A 20,267-nucleotide genomic window follows, 5' to 3' on the forward strand; every position below is an offset into this window, starting at 1 on the left:
TTTTTTTAATTGAGCTTGAACTTTGATTTTTGGTACTTTGGTACTAAATTGGGAGGCCAAATGAGTTTTTGGACTTTTGAACATTTAGGTACTAAAAAGTGCCAACACAGTTGCGAAATAGGTGAACTTTGCATAGGGCGAACGGTTAGAGCTAGAACATCGAAATTTGGCTTAAATGATTGTTATTACGAAATAAATGAGATAGAAAGAAAATATATGAACAATAGTACTGGAAACGGGACAAACGTACGTTAAGTATTGTATTGGGTTGCCCAAAAAGTAATTGCGGATTTTTCATATAGTCGGCGTTGACAAATTTTGTGACTCTGTAATTGCATTCTTTCTTCTGTCAGTTATCAGCTGTTACTTTTAGCTTGCTTTAGAAAAAAAGTGTAAAAGAAAGTATATTTGATTAAAGTTCATTCTAAGTTTTATTAAAAATGCATTTACTTTCTTTTTAAAAATCCGCAATTACTTTTTGGGCAACCATATTTGGTATCATTTCGTACTTCCTTACGGATTGAATTATAGCTCCGAAATTTAACATGTAGGTTCAACTAGGAAATATATGTTGACTGACTAAGTGATTTGTTCACAAATCGTTTCTATTTTAATATCAAAATTAAAAAAAAAAAAATTTTATACAGCAAATTTCTCTTTCACTCCACCCTATGGTGTTTCTCATCCCCATTTAATACCTTGCAAAGTTGATTGTTATTTATTTGTTGTATGTTATGATGTTTTCCATTTTCTATTTTCTATTTTCAGAATGAAGAATCATATTTCCGTGACTTTATGGAACGTTTTGTTTCCATTTGGCAAAGTCAATTACCTTTGGATTTTGCTGCGGCCAATTGTCCCTACTGGCATGAGGTTCAAGCCGATCAGGGGCCACACTTGGGACGTTTACCCGATGAATTATTACCCGCCATTGGGAAATTTATCATAGTTGCCAGCGATTCGTGCCAGAGTGTAAGTTTTTCATATCATTTTCAAATGCCCTCTAGAAAAAACCCAACCCAACTCGAAAGGCTGAAAGAATTTTGCCGTTGGTTATTTTGTTTTCTTTTGTTTTAGAGGGCGTCCATTGGTTTGTTTATGCTTTTATCACGATTTGTTTATTTTCTCTTAACAGGGTGAAATGAGCGATGAGACCATCCGTCAAATAGCCATACTGGTCGACTGTTTGGTGATTGTATGCCGGCATTTCGATAACATTTTGGCTGTTATCAAATATGAATATAAACCCAATTTGATTGCTATACTAACGCATGTATTTCACCAGGTGAGTGTTTGCGGTTGAGTGTCGCAAGAAGAAGCCAACCTGCCGAAGTTGAATGCAGTTGTGGCTTGAATTTAAAATGCCGCCTTATTTTGATTTTTCGTTTCAAATGCTTATTTAGAATGCGTCATAAGAGCTTTTTTAGTTGGCATTCAAGTAAACCTCTTGAAAGAAATGTTTTTTTTTTTTGTACAGAAATGGAAATGCGGAATTTAAAAATACTTATTTATCTATATGTATGTACACATGTCATAGCTTATTTTGATAGGCTGTAAAGTGGTCTATAAATATGAGAAATGTCTGATTTGTATGGTTTTTGTAATGGTTATAGCCGCAAAACAAACTATTTCTTCCCTTTATATTGTTTATGCAGTTTATTTGGATCAGTCAAGATAGATCATCATTTACATCTTATCAATCCTATAGGCATATATTGTTGTTTTTGTTGTAGCCACATGTCTATATGTGGAAATGGCGATCCTTATCCAGCTCCTATAGGTGAGCAAAGGACTGAACGCTGCTGGAACAAGGTGGCCATTGGCTATTTAAAGGCTCCAATAATTCGCTTTGTCATATCGAGCATCACAGGCTTTCAGTATTTGTGCAAGAGCCGGTGCCGCCCGGCCTCTCACTAAGACTCTCCGCTGGATACCGCTGATTGTCCGCGACTGCCGTTGCAGCTACTCTGTATGGAGCATTCCGCTATGCACAACTTGTGGTTGCGTCCGGTAGCTCGCAGCTAAGCTCCTCGTGACAGCAATGAACACCACACAGATCGGAACTCAAAGTTTCAGTCTGTGTGGTGCTCACAGCTATCCCATGGCGGGCAGTTGTTGTAGCAGTGTGTTATACACTGAGCCCTTGCAGTCGAAGGAATCCATCGGGTCAATCCGGTACGTACAACCAGCTGCCATGGAATTGGGGATACATTGTAATTGTAGTTGGTCATAACGTGGGTTGCTATTGTTGTTGTAGCAGTGTGTTCTATGCTGAGGCGGCAGCTCTTACCGATGAAAGACTCCATGGGGCCAACCGGCTGCCATGGTATTGATTGTTGTTGTTGTAGCTGTTTGTTGTGTTCTAAATATCTTTCGTCTGCTTGATTGTGTTGAGTGTCAAGACCCAGGAACTCTGCGACTAAGATGGAGTGCATCCACAGGGATCGGGATCTGAGTCGAGTGAGTCTGGCTGGGCAGTTAAACAGGTGACGTGTATCGTGCAGTCCCTGGTCACAACCGGTACATACATCTTGCATGTCGGCATCAATCCTTGCTCAAATAGTTTGGCATGGCTGACCGTGTCGAATGCCTTCGATAGGTCCAGTGCCACGAGGACCGTCCTATCACTTGGCCTGGGCTGATTGAAGCCACGGAAAATTTGTGCGGTGATGGCATGCATATCAGTTGTTGTGCTTTGCTGTCTTCGAAATCCATGTTGCTGCGAAAATGCAATTTTTGCCCATGAACATTCCACTAAGGTACAGGGGCAAACTTCTCACATATCAATGAGTGCAGTCCGATTCAAGTTTAAGCTCAATGATAAGGGACCTCCTTTTTATAGCCGAATCCGAACTGCGTGCCGCAGTGCGACACCTCTTTGGAGAGAAGTTTTACATGGCATAGTACCTCACAAATGTTGCCAGCATTAGGAGGGTAAAACCACCGCTGAATATTTTTTCTGATGGTCTCGCCAGTTTTCGAACCCAGGCGTTCAGCGTCATAGGCGGACATGCTAACCTCTGCGCCACGGTGGCCTCATGTTGATGCTCGGCGAATGGAAATTCTTCTCTTGATTGTAGCAGTGGGTTGTGTATCATCAATAAGTCTGCGGGATTTTGTTAAATATCCAAATCTAGGAACTCTGCCTAAGTTGGGATTCGTGAAAAGGTTCGTGGTCCTTAGTAGAGTAGGGTTGGCTGGTCAATTAAACAGGTGGTGTGTGGTCCCAGGTTACTAGGTTAGATTGAAAAGAGGGTGCATATATTAATCCGCCCCATGCCACTATGGACATACACCTAAGCCAGTAATCGGCTTGTTGTGCGCTCTAAAAACTAAAAAGTAATCTCGAAAAAGAATATCTAAGTTAAGAATACTTACTACTTACAAAATCCTTAATTGTTTTCCATGCCACGCCCCTATGTTGGATCATGTCTGGTTTTGTGTCCCCACCTAAGTGCCGGTATCTGTTAGACGCGAAAGCCGGGCAATGCTCCAACGTCTCATCATCATCCCCGCATGCCCTACAAATGCTATCACTTGTCGCACCGATTTTACATAAGTGAGCTCGTAGTCCTATGTGTCTCGCTATTATACCAAAAGCTATACTGACCTTCTTCTTACTACCTTTAAGTAATAGCCTCGTCCTCTCACAATCCGGATCATCCCATAGAATTTTCTCCGTTCTACCGACTGTTTCGCTGTTCCACAGTGTTACGTTTGTCGCCCACGCCCCTAAATCGGACTGCGTCGACCCGCAAGGCTTCTGGTTAACCAAGTTTATCGACAGCAGTTCTCTGGTCTTCACTGCCAAATCGTTTGCTATTTCATTCCCGCTTACTCCGTTATGGCCTGGCACCCAAACGATGCAGAAGGCGTTGATTTCCTTCTTACACTGCAAGACTGTTCTTGGCCATACCCTCCTAGTTGTTATTGCCCTTATGGCCATTTTACTGTCCGTAAAAATGTTCACACTCGATGTCCTCGCGTTAGTACCACACCACCTCACGCATTCCGTAATCGCCCGGATCTCCGCCTATATAACCGTATTATGGTCAGGCAGTCTAAAACAGATCCCAGTCCCTGGGTTCTCAATGTAGACCCCCAGGTCCACTCTATCGTCAAGTTTTGATCCATCCGTGTAACATGATCTTCCAGATGGCAATACTAGGGTTCCGTTAATCCAAGACTGTGCCGGTGGCACAAGGTTAATCGCAGGTATCCGATCGGAAACCTTTCCCTTTCCTATCGTCGCCTCGATTATACCGCGATGGTATGAGCTGCTCCCATCCTCAAACCATTCCCCCATCGTCTTAAGTCTCATAGCCGCAGTGGCTGCCTCACACTTAATCTGTATGTCAATGGGTCGGATATCTAGAATAGTCTCCAGTGCGCTAGTGGGCGTGGTTTTCATCGCTCCGCCTATGTCAACACAACATGTTCTCTGGACCTGTTGTATGGTCCTTATGTTGCACTTTTTCTCCATCGCAGTCCACCAAACTACTGAGGCGTAAGGAAGTATTGGTCTAATCATGCTCCGGTAAAGCCAGTGGACTATCCTCGAATTCTGGCCGCATTTCGAGCCTTCTGCCCCTCCGCATAGTGCCCAACCTTTGTAAGCCTTCTCAGTACGCTCCTGACTGTGACGTTTTCAATTCAGTTTCCTGTCCAAGATCACATTTAAGTATTTGACCTTGTCAGATATCAAAATTGTTCTATTTGGAAAATGTGGTACGTCAAATTTGCCCACCTTCATCTTCCTCGTGAACAGGCAGATTTCAGTCTTCTCTGGGTTAACATTGAGAGCCCTAGGTGTAGCCCAGTCTTTTGCCATCTGCAAGACCCCTTCAGCTCTTCTGCATAGCTGGTTCGGATTAGAAGTATCATAACATTGTCTGCGTAGCAGACAGTCTCAAATCCCTCCTCAGTCAGCCTCCGTAATAGATCATTTATGGTGGTCACCATAAGAGTGGCGATTAAAAATGCCCCCTGTGGCGTGCCTTGTGCCACTTTCTCCCTTATATATATGCCATGGGACACACATTTTATCCACCTGTTCCTTAACATGTGGTTTATCCAGTTTTAAGGACCGGGTCCACCCGATACTGGTCTAAGGATTGGATCAGTGTGTTGGTCCGCACATTGTTAAAAGCCCCCTCGATGTCAATGCATACCGCCAGGGTGTACGTTTTGACATCGAAGGATTCTTCTATTTTATACACAACCTCGTGCAGGGCAGTCTTCACCGATCTTCCTTTGACATTCATCCATCCCCGTCCTAAGCCCCTTGTCTTTTCTGTCGAGTTGCAACAGGAGTAGAACGTATTCATTCCCTTTTTGATCCTTTCCTCGACATTCCTTCTCCAGCTAAGATTGTGGTCAACTATAACGATGGCAGTCCTTTGACTATTACACTTTACATTATTATTATTCTACCTCTTAGTTGGTGTTGTTGTAGCGATGTGTTATACATCGGCAACCGGATTGACCCGATGAAGAACTCCATCGGGTCAATCTGGTATGTACAATCGGTTGCCATGGAATTTCTTATAGACATATGAAGTTGAGATTACATTGACCTTATCTTTAAGACACGAACCAGGTGTCTTCATCAGAAGCGGCTGCAAACCCCTATTATCTAGTAAAGTCGGGGATTCGGTAGCAGACAACATGCTACAGCCTGATACCACCACTGGAACATTGAGGTCCGATCTGTGTGGTGTTTGTTGCTGTCACGAGAAGCTTAGCTGCATGCTACCGGGTGCTTCCACAGGTTGCGGATAGTGAAATGCTCCATATGTAGAGATGGGTTTCTACCGGGTAAATACCCAACGCTTGGGTATTTATTGGGTAAATACCCAAAAATACCTTTTTTGGTATTTTTGGGTATTATGGTCTTGGGTATAAAAAAATTTTCCAAACAATTTTGGATGATTTCGTATTCTTTGTACATAAACCTGACCTTCTGATCTCATAAAGTCGGATTTTAATTATATATAGACCGATCTCCAGACTTAAAGTCTTGAGGCAATAAATTGGTCATCTTTTATCCGATTTCAATGAAATTGGGCACAGTAAGTTCTGGTAGACCCTTATTCATTTCTTTCAAGTGCGGTTCAGATCGAACTATATTAGGATATAGCTGCCATTAGACCGACCACCTGGTCTCCCGATATAGTGTAGTGAGGCCATAAAAGATCCATTTATTACCCGAATTCGATGAAATTTGGCACATTGTGTTCTGGTAGACCCATTCCTATCAAATGTGGTCCACATCGGACCATATTTGGATATATCTGCCCTATAGGCCGATCTCCCGATATAGAGTATTGAGCCCCTAAAAGGAGTATTTTTCATCAAATTTCGATCCAAATTTCATCGAAATAGGATGAAAAATTACCAATTCGGTCTATATAGCGTCTATATATAACTAAAATCCGATTTTATGAGATCACAAGGCTAGGTTTATATACAAAGAATACGAAACCATCAAAAATTTTTTGAAAAATGCTTTTGTACCCATGATTTCTGGAAAATTATAAATACCCAGCTTTTGGGTATAAATTGGTAAATACCCGGGTATTTATCCAATTTACCGGGTAAATACCTTTTGGGCATTTACCCATCGCCCACCTCTATCCAAATGGAGTAGCTGCAACAGTAGTCGGCACCGGCTCTTGCACAAATACTGAGTGCCTGTGATGCTTGATATGACAAGGCGAGTTATTGGGGCTTTAAATAACCAACGGCCACCCTGTTCCCGTGGCGATCGATCCTTTGGACCGGAACGAGCTTACTCACCTACAGGAACGCCACCTCCAGATGAAAATGTGGCTACAACAACAATAACAACCACTGCTGCCGCTGTTTGGTCTTTGTAATACTTTCTAAGTCTATTGTGGGGCTCTATTTCTGCCGCTTCACTGTAGACCATAAAGACGCATACCATTTATATTATTGGGAAAGGGGTGTTTTCCTCTAACATTTGTATCCGAAATTATCCATTTTAAACATCTTCATTTTTTCGTTTCAGTGCATTGAACAAAAAAGTGCATCACCTCAGGCTTCTCATCTCTTTCGAAGCTTTGCACAATTTCTGGAGGTTATGTATGATCCCTATCTGACATGGCGTAGTTTTTTACGCAACAATTTTGCTGACTACAGAAAGCTATCCTATAAACCGCATATGGTTCATGTGGAGATAATACCTTTCGTATATGGTAAAATTAAATTTTTTTCGAAAACCTTTAAATGAAAAACATTTGAAAAATTTTCTCATATTCTCATTGAAGATTGTTTTCAAAAAAACGACATAACTAAATTTCCCGATATTGGTGAATCCCTAATACATACCTTGGGTGCAATAATATGTGGATCACAGGTAAGTTTTAACATTTTCACTTAATCGGCTTTCAATGTTTTTGTCTCTTGCCATATTTTTGTAATTTTTTCATGTTTTTCTAACTTTCATTTCAATTTTTTTCATATCCTTTTAATCCTATAACCCTTAAAAAATTTTACTAATTTTTCTACCCATTTTTCACAACAAACCACATATGGTGTTGGGTTATATGTTATAAAAAAAAACTCTTCTATTCTCTCCCTCTCTCATGTCGTTTTTTCATTTGTTTATAAACCATAAATGTTTGCAGAAAACTCTAGCTTCAATAACAAATTCAAATAATCATAAAAAATCTGGTGATGGTTATGCTATCTGTGATAATTTGGTAAGTTCTTATGCTTTATAAGTTATGTGTATTTTTTTTTTGTTGCTTGTAAGTAACCAGTAACCAGTAACCAGTAACCAACTATTGACTGCACTAAAATAATACAAAAATAAAATCCAATAAGTAAAACGGGATAAGAATTCGAGCGGACCGAAAGACTTTTCATTTGAGCCCCCTTATTGTCTCGTTGGGCCACATGTCCGTTTGGGGATAATTTTGGTGGTGGGATGACCTCTAGACACATGGAGTCAAATTTGAATATCACCTTCGTACAGTATTCCGAAAAACCTTTCATTTGAGTCATATACTCTCCAGATCGATGACAGATTCGTTTAGGTTATTGTTGTTGCAGCACATTGTTGTTCTATCTTTCGTCTGCTTGATTCTGTTGAGTGTCTAGATCCAGGAACTCTGCAACTAAGATGGGGTGCGTCCAGAGGGAGCAGGGTCTAAGACGAGTGGGTCTGGCTGGGCAGTTAAACTGGTGACGTGCGGTCCCTGGTCATAATCTGGACATATTGGGTTGCCCAAAAAGTAATTGCGGATTTTTTAAAAGAAAGTAAATGCATTTTTAATAATACTTAGAATAAACTTTAATCAAATATACTTTTTTACACTTTTTTTCTAAAGCAAGGTAAAAGTAACAACTGATAACTGACAGAAGAAAGAATGCAATTGCAGAGTCACAAGCTGTGAAAAAATTTGTCAACACCGACTATATGAAAAATCCGCAATTACTTTTTGGGCAACCCAATACATTATGGACGTTAGCATCAATCCTTGCTATGTAGAAGTTAAGGCGACATCTGCCGGATCGTAATTGAGCCAGAAGTCAATTTCAGCCGAAGAAGGTCAATTTCTTCAGGTGCAATGGGAAGCAGTCGTTCTCCAAGGACCAAATTCATCCGGTAGTTATTCACCGCATCTGCTGCCGTGTCTGCATGAATGTTGTCTAGACCCGCTTGGTATGCCGCTTGATCTAGAGGTTCTCTCTTGTAGCGCTGAACCTCACGCTCTAGATCAATGTGATGATTTGCATAATCCCTGCGATAACAAAAATTAACCATTAAAAGTAATTGTAGAACAAGGGCAAACTTCTCACATACCACTGAGTGCTGTCCGATTCAAGTTTAAGCTCAATGATAAGGGGACTCCTTTTTATGGCCATTTTTAAATAGCTCCCATGCCAGATGGTGCAGTACCTCACAAATGTCGCCAAAATAAGAAGGGGATAACCACCGCTGAAAATATTTTTATGTGATGTTCTTGCCAGGATTCGAACCCAGAAGTTCAGCATTTTAAATGGACATACCTACTCTTTGCGCTACGGTCGCCTCCAACTCCAACTTCTGCGATAACAGGCCAGAAGCAATAGCTTAGACAGCATGTAGTTATGTCTTCGCACGGTTATGATCTTTGTCTCCTGATGGAGGTGGTCCACGTGAGAACTGAGTAAACAGCCCGTCGCTGTTCGAAGAGCGGCGTTTTGACAGATCTGAATACTATTCCACTACGTGCCACCTTACTATCGAGACCACTCTAGCTAGACCCGCTTGATCTTGCAGGTTGATTTCTTGAAGCGCTAAACATCTCGCTCTAGTTAATGAAGATCCGCCTTGAGGCTTCTGGACGGCGGATACCTATTCAAAAGATGATGATTGAAATGGAATGGTCCCTGCGATAACAGCCCAAAAGGTATTGCTTAGACAGCATTTAGTTTTGTCTTCGCATGGGTAGGATCTTTGTCTCCTCATTGAACTGAAAACTGAGGAGACAACCAATCGCTGTTCGAAGAGCGGTATTCTGACAGATCTGAATATTATTCCGCTGCGTGTTACATAACTGATGAGACCACAGTGGTGCTGCATAGCTTACCACAGACCGGCCAATTGCTTTGTATGTGTTCAACAAGGTCAATGGCTTCAACAACAACAATAAGGCTCACTTTGTCAGCACCCCGAGAGCTGCCAGCAGCGATAGAGTCAAAAGTAGAAATAAGGTCCTCCTTTCTACTTTTGACTCTATCGCAAATTGCTGTGACAGAATGTGTAAGAGCTGTGCCAATTGCTTTGTATGTGTTCAACAAGGTCAATTGCTTCAACAACAACAATAAGGCTCACTTTGTCAGCACCCCGAGAGCTGCCAGCAGCGATAGATTCAAAAGTAGAAATAAGGTCCTCCTTTCTACTTCTGACTCTATCGCAAATTGCTGTGGCAGAATGTGTAAGAGCTGTCGAATGTGGCATCAAGTGGTTTGGGACACTTGATGGGCGAAATCCGTTCTCTGCTTCTTACCCACTTCTTGGGTGTATGTATTGAACAATGTTGTTGAAGATTTGGGGGCAGATATCTTCAAATCTCTTGCAGCGAAATAAGCGGCAAGTTCGTTGAGGTAGACGTTTAACTTTTCGCAGATTTTAACAATGGGTGGCACGGAATGATTATGATTATAGGGATCCTCGACAAGCTCTTGAGCAAGCTCGCCCCAGACTATACGACCGATCGCCGTGGGGAGATGATGGCCATTGGATATTTAAAGACGCCAAAATCTCCGCTTGTCGGTCTTTTACTGAGACTCTCCACTCTATACCGCCGATGTTGTTGTTGTAGACACATTTTAATGCGGAGGTGGCCATTCTAGTCAAGCTCCGGTAGGTGAGCAAGCGGTAACAGGGTGGCCATTGGTTATTTAAAGGTGGCCTTTAACTCGTCTTAACATATCGAGCATCATAGGCACTCAGTATTTGTGCAAGAGCCGGTGCCGCCCGGCCTCTCACTGAGAATCTCCGCTCGATGCCGCTGAGTATCCGCGATTGCCGTTTGAGATTCGTTTCGAATAGACTTCTGGATGGGTTTACCTTCTTTAATGCGAAGGTTTTTGCGATATTGAATGCTCTGACGACAATTTCGAGGCAGGAGTACCTGCTTTAAAATTCAAAAGGAGCTGAAGGCTTTCGCATCCGGCCATGTGAGGTCGAGACTTGATTCTCTTCAGACACTGGGTCCTACTGTCATTCTGTACTACGCTCTATAGGGGCCTAGAGGAAACATCAATCTGACTGACTGGAGGAAACATCAATGGTGAAGGGACCATAAAATATTAAAATTTTTGTTGATTTAATAAAAAAATAAAGAATTTTTATATTTATTTTAATATGTTTTTCCTCTATTCTAATCCCTTTAGCGTAACGGCATGCGAGCCATATGTCCGGCTACTGTATCGATTTTAATGAAAATACTTTCCCAATGGGAAACCACAAATAGTTTACGTACCATAACCCTAAGATGCTGTGCCCTAATGGTTATCGTTTTACAAAAATCTAGTCCGGAAGAAGTAAGTGTGCTACATCTGTACTTGAGTTGATTTAACTTGCTTTCCCTTTGGTTCTCCTTGCCACAGCGCCAAATAGATTTAATTACCCTTATCAAGCTTTACTGTGATGTTTTGGATGAATTGTTAAAAACCAACAATTTCCAAAAGTCCGCTGTGGACAGTTTTAACATAGCGTCCGAGGAGACGGATTCCAATGATCAGACAATAGATGTCAATGCTTTAGACTCATCAGTAGACAATATCAATGTATTTTTAAGTGATGCCTCCAGTTCAGGGCATATTTGTGAGGCCATAGAGGAGACCAATTTGGTGGATATTTTAATTGCTATGCCCAAATCGGTTAAGGATTGGAATTTGGACTATAATCAGCTATTGATTAAAGTATTAAAGGCATTGGCCTCCATAACACGCAACTCGGTGCGTATCACGGAGCACATACGTTATTATGAAAAAATCGGAAAACTCTTTATGGGACTAATGGAGATGGGACTGCCGGCCATTGACCTTTTGGAGGCTTGCATTGAATTGGCATATGATGAAGCCAAGGGTCTGTTGATATTGCCAGAGGTTTTGACAAAGCTCATTGAGTGGCTGCCCGAAATGGATGCCAGAGAACAAGGCCATTTAAGTGCAAGGATTCTCAAGGCATGCACCGACAATTATGGAACGTAAGAAAATGCCACTTAATCCAATATTTGTTGTATTTTTCTAAAATTGTTTTTTTTTTCTTGCAGTAAGACCATAGCCTGTGAGACGCGCATTATTAAAAGTGTTTGCGTGTGTCTACATCATTCGGACAAGCTCTCCGATCAATGTATACAAAACTACATTAAACTTATCGAAGAGCTTAGCAAACTCAGCATCATTCCCATTGAATTGAAAAGTATTTTTAGTTTATTACGCAAGGAGAGCAAATTTCCCCAACACAAACAGCTATTGCAGGTAAGTTAATGAGGGGTTACTGCAATTTGAGAATTAGGAAAAAAAACAGGATATACCCATGGCCGAACCCAGTTAAAATGGCACTTAAAGCAACATAACAAAACACCTCATGTGAAATTTCAGCCAAATCAGATGGGAATTGCGCCCTCTAGTGGCTAAAAAAGTCAAGATCCAAGATCGGTTTATATGACAGCCATATCAGGTTATGTACCGATTTGAATCATACTTAGCACAGTTGTTGGAGGTCATAACAAAACACCTCATGTGAAATTTAAGCAAAATCGATGAGAATAGCGCCCTCTAGAGGCTTATGAAGTCAAGATCCCTGATCGGTTTATATGACAGCTAAATCAGCTTATGTACCAATTTGAACCATACTTAGCACAGTTGTTGGAAGTCATAACAAAACGAAAGTAAAAAACAGATGGTCATAACAATGTACAATTTCATCCAAATCGAATGAGAATTGCGCCCTCTAGTGGCTCAAGAAGTCAAGATCCAAGATCAGCTTATATGGCAGCTATATCAGGTTATGGACCGATTTGGACCATACTTAGCAAAGTTGTTGGAAGTCATAACAAAATACTTCGCGCAAAATTTCAGCCATATCGGATAAGAATTGCGTCCTATAGAGGCCTAAGAAGTCAAGATCCAAGATCGGTTTATATGGCAGCTATATCAGGTTATGAACCGACTTAGCCCAATTATTGGAAGTTATAACAAAACACATTGTATAAGAATTGCGCCCTATAAAGGCCTAAGAAGTCAAGATCCCAGATGGGTTCATATGGCAGCTATATCAAAAGATGGACCTATTTGGTCCATTAACAACCCCAACCGACCTACACTAATAAAAAGTTTTTGTGCAAAATTTCAAGCGCCTAACTGTACTCCTTCGAAAGTTAGCCTGCTTTCGACAGACGGGCGGACTTGGCTAGATCGACTTAAAATATCATGACGATGGGGTCATATGGGGTCTCAGACGAATGTTTCGAGGTGTTGCAAACGAAATGACGAAATTAGTATATTCCCATCCTATGGTGGAGGGTATAAAATTGGAAAGTAAACTTGGGAATTGCGATGTTTGCACCATGGTACTCCTTTCGCTTGACTGCCTAGGTTCGAGCTATAAGCCACATGTGTTTTTTTTATATTTGAACGATCCACACACCTTCGCCACATATTTGATGGACAAATGTACTCTTGCCATTAATTGCTATTAATTTTTTTCTTTTTCTAATTTTCAGACTTTGGTTAGTGTATCGCTGCAATCTCTGACCAGCACAAATTTGTGTTCTCAATATTTTAATTTTTGTGAACCTGGAGATGGCATTGTAGTGACGGACATCAAGAATTGGTCCATGTCTGGTGCCTATGGTTTCATTTTTCACATATTAATGCGTTTAGATGGCAACTCCAACAAGTCTAACGGAAAATCCGCCAAGGCTTCGGAAACCAAATCTGGAGAAGATCAACAACAGCGACAGGAAAATCGAAGGATGTTGCTGAAGTAAGTATAGAAAGAAGAAAAATGTATTATGTTGAGCCGTGTCGAATCGTAACACCCTATAAGGGATCGCGTTTGAAAAGTTTTCTCAATATTTTATTCCCTATGTCATAATTGTCGGAGGTCATAGCAAAACCCAACACGTATAGTGTTGCGCCCAATCGTATTAGAATTGTGCCCTATTCTAAGGAAGTCCAATCGAGAAATCGATTTATATCAGTCTTGGAGTGGAGGTGGTAATTCCTGACCTGGCCTCTGAAAAGGCCGGATTATACCGATATATAAAATCGATCGCCGTAGGAATGAGTACAATTCCCATTGTTTGGTTAGGCACACGATCCACCATAGAGCAGTAAGACAATCGTCCTGGCTCTTGAAGCCAAAATACTATCATCGATAAACTTGTTGAATGTGTAACAACGAGTTCACCTATGGTTGCTGATGCACAGCTCTCCAGTGGGAAGGATCTGTTACAGAAACATATGCGTGAACAATTGCTCCTATGTCTGAGGACCGTGAGCGGACAGCGGGCATTAGAGTTACGGAGATGTGATTTGTGCACCGCGAAATGATGAGGACATCACGTGGCGGAGACGGGAGGTAAGCGGACGGATGAGAAGCGTGGGCTGAAAGACGCTGAGAAAGCTGTGAGCACCACACAGCGGATAGAGTAACTGCAATGGCAGTCGTGGACAATCAGCGGTGTCGACAGGAGAGTCACAGAGAGAAGCCGGGCGGCACCGGCTTTTGCTTAAATACTGAGTGCCTATGATGCTCGATATGAAAAGGCGAGTTATTGGCGCCTTTAAACAACCAATGGGCAGAACGTTCTCGCGGCGATTGGTTATATGGAACGGAATGAGTTTGCTCACCTACAGGAGTTTTAAGAGGATCGCCACCTCCACATGAAAATGTTGCTACAACAACAACAAAGGGCGGTAAACGAACGGATGTGAATCGTCAGCACTGGCTTAGGAGCTCCTGTACCAGCAGAGCGCCGACTGTCTCACACCTCAGGGAAAGATTGAGAGCACTATGACAATATGGGCTTATGGGCTCCTGCGTCTGAGAGACACCGGGAAACACTCTGACCTCTATATATTCGAAGTCATGATGTAGAACAGCTATCTTAAACTTTTCAAAGTGAAATTCGATTTTTGTGGATTAACGATGCAATTTTGAATTTTCTCATGAAGCCCCGAATTGATACCCATCTGCCTTTAGGACACATAGTTTAGTATATTCAGCCATTTTAACGTTTTTAAAGTGAAAATTTTCATTTTTGTTGGATTTCCGATGAAATTTTGAATTTTCACGATTTAAGGTCCATTTTGTAGGCCTACATTGAGAACCCAGGGACTGAAATCTGTTTTCGACTATCTGACCATAATACGGACCTGCAGGCGGAGATCCAGACGGAATGCGTGAGTTGGTGTAATGTTAACGCGAGGACGTCGAGTGTAAAAATCTTTACTACTTCATTTTCTGTGAGCATTTCATTAAGGAACAGGGGTTACTTCTCTCATATCACTGAGTGCAGTCCGATTAATGTTTTAAGCTCAATGCTAAGAGGCCTGCTTTTTATTGCCGAGTCCGAAGGTGGTGCCGCATAGCGACGCCACTTGGCAGAGAAGTCCCCAGGTTGCGGATAATGGAATGCTCCATACGGAGTAGTTGCAACGGCAGTCGCGGGCAATCAGTGGTATCGAGCGGAGAGTCTCAATGAGTAGTTGGGTGGTAGAGCCGGTGCCAACCGGCTTCTTAATGAGACTCTCCACTCGAAAATGCTGATTTTCCCTGACTGCAGTTGTAGCTGCTTCGTAAGGAGCATTCCACTATCCGCAACCTGTGGGCACACCCGGTAGCTCTCAGATTAGCTTTTCGTGATAACAAAGAACACCACACAGTTGATAGCTTAAAGTTCCAGCCAGTGTTATGCTCATAGTTATCTCGTGCCGGGCTTCGTTTGGTTGCCGGGCCAGTGAAACAGCAGACGATTTGGCAGTGAAAGCCAAAGGACTGTCGTCCATAAACTTGGTTAACCCGAAACCCAACGAGTCGACGCAGTCCATTGTAAGGGCGTGGGGGACGAAAGCGTATCTAACACTGTGGAACAGCGAAACGGTCGGTAGGACGACAAAATCCTATGTGGAGATCCGTATCATGAGAAGACGAGGCTATTACTGAAAGGAAGTAAAAAAGTAGGACAGTAAAGCTTTCGGTATCATAACGGGAGGCCGCCTATGACGCTGAAAGCCTGGGTTCGAATCCTGGCGAGGATCGCAACCTCTACACACATGTCCAGCATGACTGGTTTGTCTTATGTAGTACCCGTTCTGAACATGCCTCGTTCATAAGCGTCCGTAACGAAATCCTTTGCGGATTCCAGTTACCTTACGTCCGATATATGCTCCGTCTCCTTTAAGGATACCCCCGTTGCTATTGTTGTTGCAACCGAAGATTTGCGGAAGGCTACCAGCCAGACATAATCATGGCCAAGGACTGAACTTTAGCATTTGTTCTCAAAACTTCTTCAATTCGGTATTCCTAGAAATTCTACATATTCTCCACCTTTCCATCACTCTCTCAACCTTGAAATTTACCTTGTAGTGGTGCGAAAAGGGACACAGGGTGGAAAATGTTTTCATTTCGCTGAATTTGGATTAACTCATACAAGCTGGGAATGCACACTCCTAATCACTGATTCGATTTCTTAATGCTATGCCTTTTTACCCTTTGGCTACTGATACACCATCTATTTTTCTTCTACAGCTTGCGTACTGGCAGCAATACTGGCTTTGAAATCTTCATACAAAACAATGGCAATATCGTTGTGGCAGCCTTAACCAAGCGTGAATATTTGACCTCATCGGTGGCATCCTCAACGCTGCTGGATGGTCAGTGGCATTATGTGACTGTGGCCATAACACCACCAAAGAGGCCATTCTCTTATAGTCAAATAAATGTCTACATAGATTTTGTGCAAAAAATAAGTGCGACACTGAAGGTGCAAGCAATAAATGAGGTAAAAACAAACACACACACACACACACACACACACACATACAAATATACATAAACCATTCAAACAACAAAAAAATTTTGACTTTGTGTTTCTTTTCCCACAGCCTTTCCTTTACTGTTCGGTGGGTTCAGCCTTACAAGAGATTAAAACCCCGGCGGCTGCTGTAAATGCCAATGCTGGAAGTGGTACCCTTTTGCCCAGATCATCTTCCCAAGACACCAACCAGGGATATCGCAGTATGTTGCCTAGTTTGCTCGAAAAAACTTTGTCCTCAAATGTAAGTGTGGTTTTTTTTCCTATTTCGAATAGAGTTTTTGTTATTGTCTTGATTTGGTTTTTCCCTTGCAGGTCTCCAATTATTTCACTTTGCCTCTGAGAACCCAATCCTCCACCTATGATCCAAATGTGAAAAATTTCCCCATAGGCATGCAGGAGACAGTATTCGGCGAACAACAATGTCTGGGCGGCCAAGTGGGCGGTGTGCTTTTGGCAGAACCCACCACAAGTTTGAGGACAGTCTTTGATGCTGGCATTAATTTCGCTTCAATATTTTCCCAAGACAATGACATATTGGAGTTGACCTCACGCTTTGTATTCTGCTATTCGCCTGGAGCCTATTCGCATAATACCTGTTTGGATTTGATACCCAGTGGCAAATATATGGGACTGGTGCAGGCACAGCATTGTGGCATAGTCAAGATACAGGACACCATCAATAGTGTGGGTGGGGTACAGGCCATTTTGCCCATACTCCATAGATTGGTAAAGGAAAGCAATGAGGAGTTTTCATTGGCAAGTACTGGTAATGAGTCTCCAGAGGCAGGAGAATCCCTGAAGACCCCCATGGCCGAGGAGTTTGCCGACTGGGAAATATTATCCACCAACTCATATACCGAATGGAAAATGATACAATTCCCTTTGGCCAGCTTTATGTGTTTCATACGCTATCTGACCCATGAACATGACAATAATCAAGAGAATCTCTTGCATAGCGAGTGTCTTTCCATAGTGGGCATGATGTTGCAAAAGTGCCCGGCCAAAATGTTCGATGTCAATGCCTTGATGGCCACGCATTTGTTTATGGAGTCTTTGCAGGGCCATAAATCGGCTATGGGGCAATCGAATATGGCCCTCTTGGAGGATCTGTACACCTCGATAGCTTTTAATTTTGATATATGGGTACGTATGCCCTTCCAAATAACATTGGGGCATGTGCAATATCTGGGAGCCATGATTAAGAACGATCGCAAGTATTTTCGCAAAAAGTTTGGTGTGCAATTTTTCCTAGACACCATTCGTCATTATTATGGCACCCCGGAGAATATAACACCGGAAGATGCCAAGACCATACGTTCCACCCTGTTCAGCATTGTGCGTTTCTATCTGCAAAAGGATGTGAATATCAAAGAGATTGGCACGATAATAGCCTTTTTGGCTTCGGTCAAACAGCATCATATACTCATAGAGTTCTTGGAGATAATGAGCATGCATGTCAAGGGCAAAAATTGCCGAGATCAATTGATACTGTTGCTGCATGAGCCACAAATGGCCAATTTGATATACAATTATTTCATAGACAAGAGCTATAGCTGTGAATTGCAGGAGGCAGCCATAAGGGTAGGTAGTAGTAGGAAATCCTAGCAAAAATAATTTTTTTGGTTTTTTCTCTTCCTAGTTCATCAGCAGTTTATTGGCCACCTCCCGTGTCCATGCCAAATACAAGCAGATAATGCGTCTACATGATCCCATTACAGACGCCTCTCTCTTTCCTGGCTTGTTTTCCTATACCATACCCATGGTGTTGAGCTCCACCATCATCTTCCATCTGCTTGATGAGATGCTTAACTCCGAAGTGGATTATTGTGGTGTCATATTTTTGGTGCACAATGTCAGTAGCTGTGATCTGCCCGTCAAGCTGGAAGTAGCCAAGCGTTTGCTGCAATGCACCTTTACCAAACAGAATTCTGCCCAAGCCATAGCCAAGCAACCTGGCTGGCAAGAATCCATAGCCCGCTTGCTAATACGTAGGCCCATTGAAAATGTCAAGAATGATGAGGAGAAACGTAAAAGTTTCGGCATAAATTTGGATGTTCTGCTGGAAGACGAAAACAAATTCGATAACCAAGGTGATTTGATCAATTTTTGTGAGCAACAAATCGAGCAAATGGAGGCCAACAACGAGCACAGTGATGGTGGCCTTATACTCAATGAGATACAGGCCAGTGTCTCAGAGGCGGCCAATGTTTTGGAATCAGAAATCAAAGAATTGGCCGACACAGTTTCCGGAGTGGTTGTGGAAAATGTTAGCTCTGTGTTCTCGGTTATACGTCAAACCACTCACGATTTGCAAGATACCTTTGAGTCTTTAACCCATGTGGGTTCCTCCATGGATTTGGGAGCAGATTCCAGCAACACATTCAGCCGTCACAAACAACGCACTGAATCCATCAGTTCGGATAGTTCATCACAGTCAATGCGTCCCACCTCAGGCTCCAAGAAAGCTGATTCCGTAGAAAGTACTCACATGGAATTCTCCTCCGATGGTGATGTGGATAGCGAGGAACAATTGGTGTATTTGGTTTCGAATATTTTGTTTACCATATTTTGGCGTGGTGTGGGTAATGATCATCCCGATTGTTGGAAAGAAAGAGGCCAGGTATTGGGTTGCATCAATCTTTTGGCTTTAAACAATGAGTTGGTGGCTTCACATTTATCTCTGCGCTTGAGGATTTTGGAAATGGCTGTTCAAGCTTCGTTATTTGATTTGGCCGAACATGGAAATCAGACTTTAATCAATCAAGAGGTAAGCAGGAAGAGAAAAAAATCATGAAAATTGAGATTTGTAATGGATAAGCATTGAGTGCTGTCCGATTTGATTTTAAGCTTCATAACAAGAACCTCGTTTTTAGTGCCGCATTCCAATGAAGTATGTTAGTGGACATAGATTTTTTTGAATTTTTCCAGTGTATTTTAAGCCTACTGCACTGTTGAGGCCTGACGTGAAAGTCACTCTGGAGGCGAACGTGAGCGTTGCCCGGCAGAATATTCGTAGGGTAGCCGAGAAGAAATGCGAGGAGGTAGCCTACATTAGGTGGTTCTGGTTCGCAGCATGCAGGATGTCGTATTTGCGTGTCATCGGTGTTGGGATTAGAACAAAGGGTGTTTGATTGCCGATTGTCGGGTTGTTTGGTTTGTCGTCGGCGTGGAATGGTCTGTCATTGGGCTTCGTTCTGAGCTTTAAGGACCGCCATTGAAGTAGAATTTAAAAAGTTTCGTCATGTCATGCGCAGCATTGGTTTCTCGTTTATGAATCGTATGTCGTGGATGGTAGTGTTGTAGGATTGCTAGGGGAATGCGAGTCTTTACGGACAATGGGGGCATATGTGCTATAATCGTAGATGACAGCGACATCGACTGTACGGCGCATAGCTATAGTCAGCGGTGGAACTGCATTTGTGCAGAAGGGCGGTGTGGAAAGATGTTCCTATTTACCATCTATTTTAGGTTTAGCGCCAACTTGGAATCGTGTCTTAGTTATATGGATACGGTGCTACTATTTGCGAAAAGAAATCCGCTCATCCTTAGTCTGAAACTTTTCCCTCTGACATCTGATAATAGTTATGTTGTTGTTGTTGTTGTTGTTGTAGCAGTGTGTTTTACACCGAGACGGCAGCCCTTGCCGATGGAGGATTCCATCGGGTCAATCCGGTACGTACAACCGGCTGCCATGGGATA

The 20,267-nt window shown here is 42.3% G+C and overlaps 1 protein-coding gene across 3 annotated transcripts in view; it reads left to right on the top strand.

Moving 5' to 3' along the window:
* The window catches only part of LOC106086282 (neurobeachin-like protein 1), a 296,682-nt gene that overhangs the window by 119,181 nt on the left and 157,234 nt on the right, over positions 1-20,267 (top strand). For 2 of the 3 annotated variants that reach the window (XM_059360778.1, XM_013250890.2), the window contains exons 2-14: positions 769-972; positions 1,136-1,285; positions 7,031-7,217; positions 7,290-7,378; positions 7,650-7,724; positions 10,909-11,058; positions 11,125-11,726; positions 11,793-12,000; positions 13,248-13,510; positions 16,280-16,532; positions 16,636-16,809; positions 16,881-18,149; positions 18,208-19,335. In XM_059360778.1, the coding sequence (XP_059216761.1) occupies positions 796-972; positions 1,136-1,285; positions 7,031-7,217; positions 7,290-7,378; positions 7,650-7,724; positions 10,909-11,058; positions 11,125-11,726; positions 11,793-12,000; positions 13,248-13,510; positions 16,280-16,532; positions 16,636-16,809; positions 16,881-18,149; positions 18,208-19,335 (4,725 nt within the window). In that variant the 5' untranslated portion in view covers positions 769-795. The remainder of the gene's footprint in view (positions 1-768; positions 973-1,135; positions 1,286-7,030; positions 7,218-7,289; positions 7,379-7,649; positions 7,725-10,908; positions 11,059-11,124; positions 11,727-11,792; positions 12,001-13,247; positions 13,511-16,279; positions 16,533-16,635; positions 16,810-16,880; positions 18,150-18,207; positions 19,336-20,267) is intronic. The other variant, XM_013250899.2, reaches the window with a different exon arrangement.

The sequence above is a fragment of the Stomoxys calcitrans genome, chromosome 1 (assembly GCF_963082655.1).
Source record: "Stomoxys calcitrans chromosome 1, idStoCalc2.1, whole genome shotgun sequence".
NCBI lineage: Eukaryota > Metazoa > Arthropoda > Insecta > Diptera > Muscidae > Stomoxys > Stomoxys calcitrans.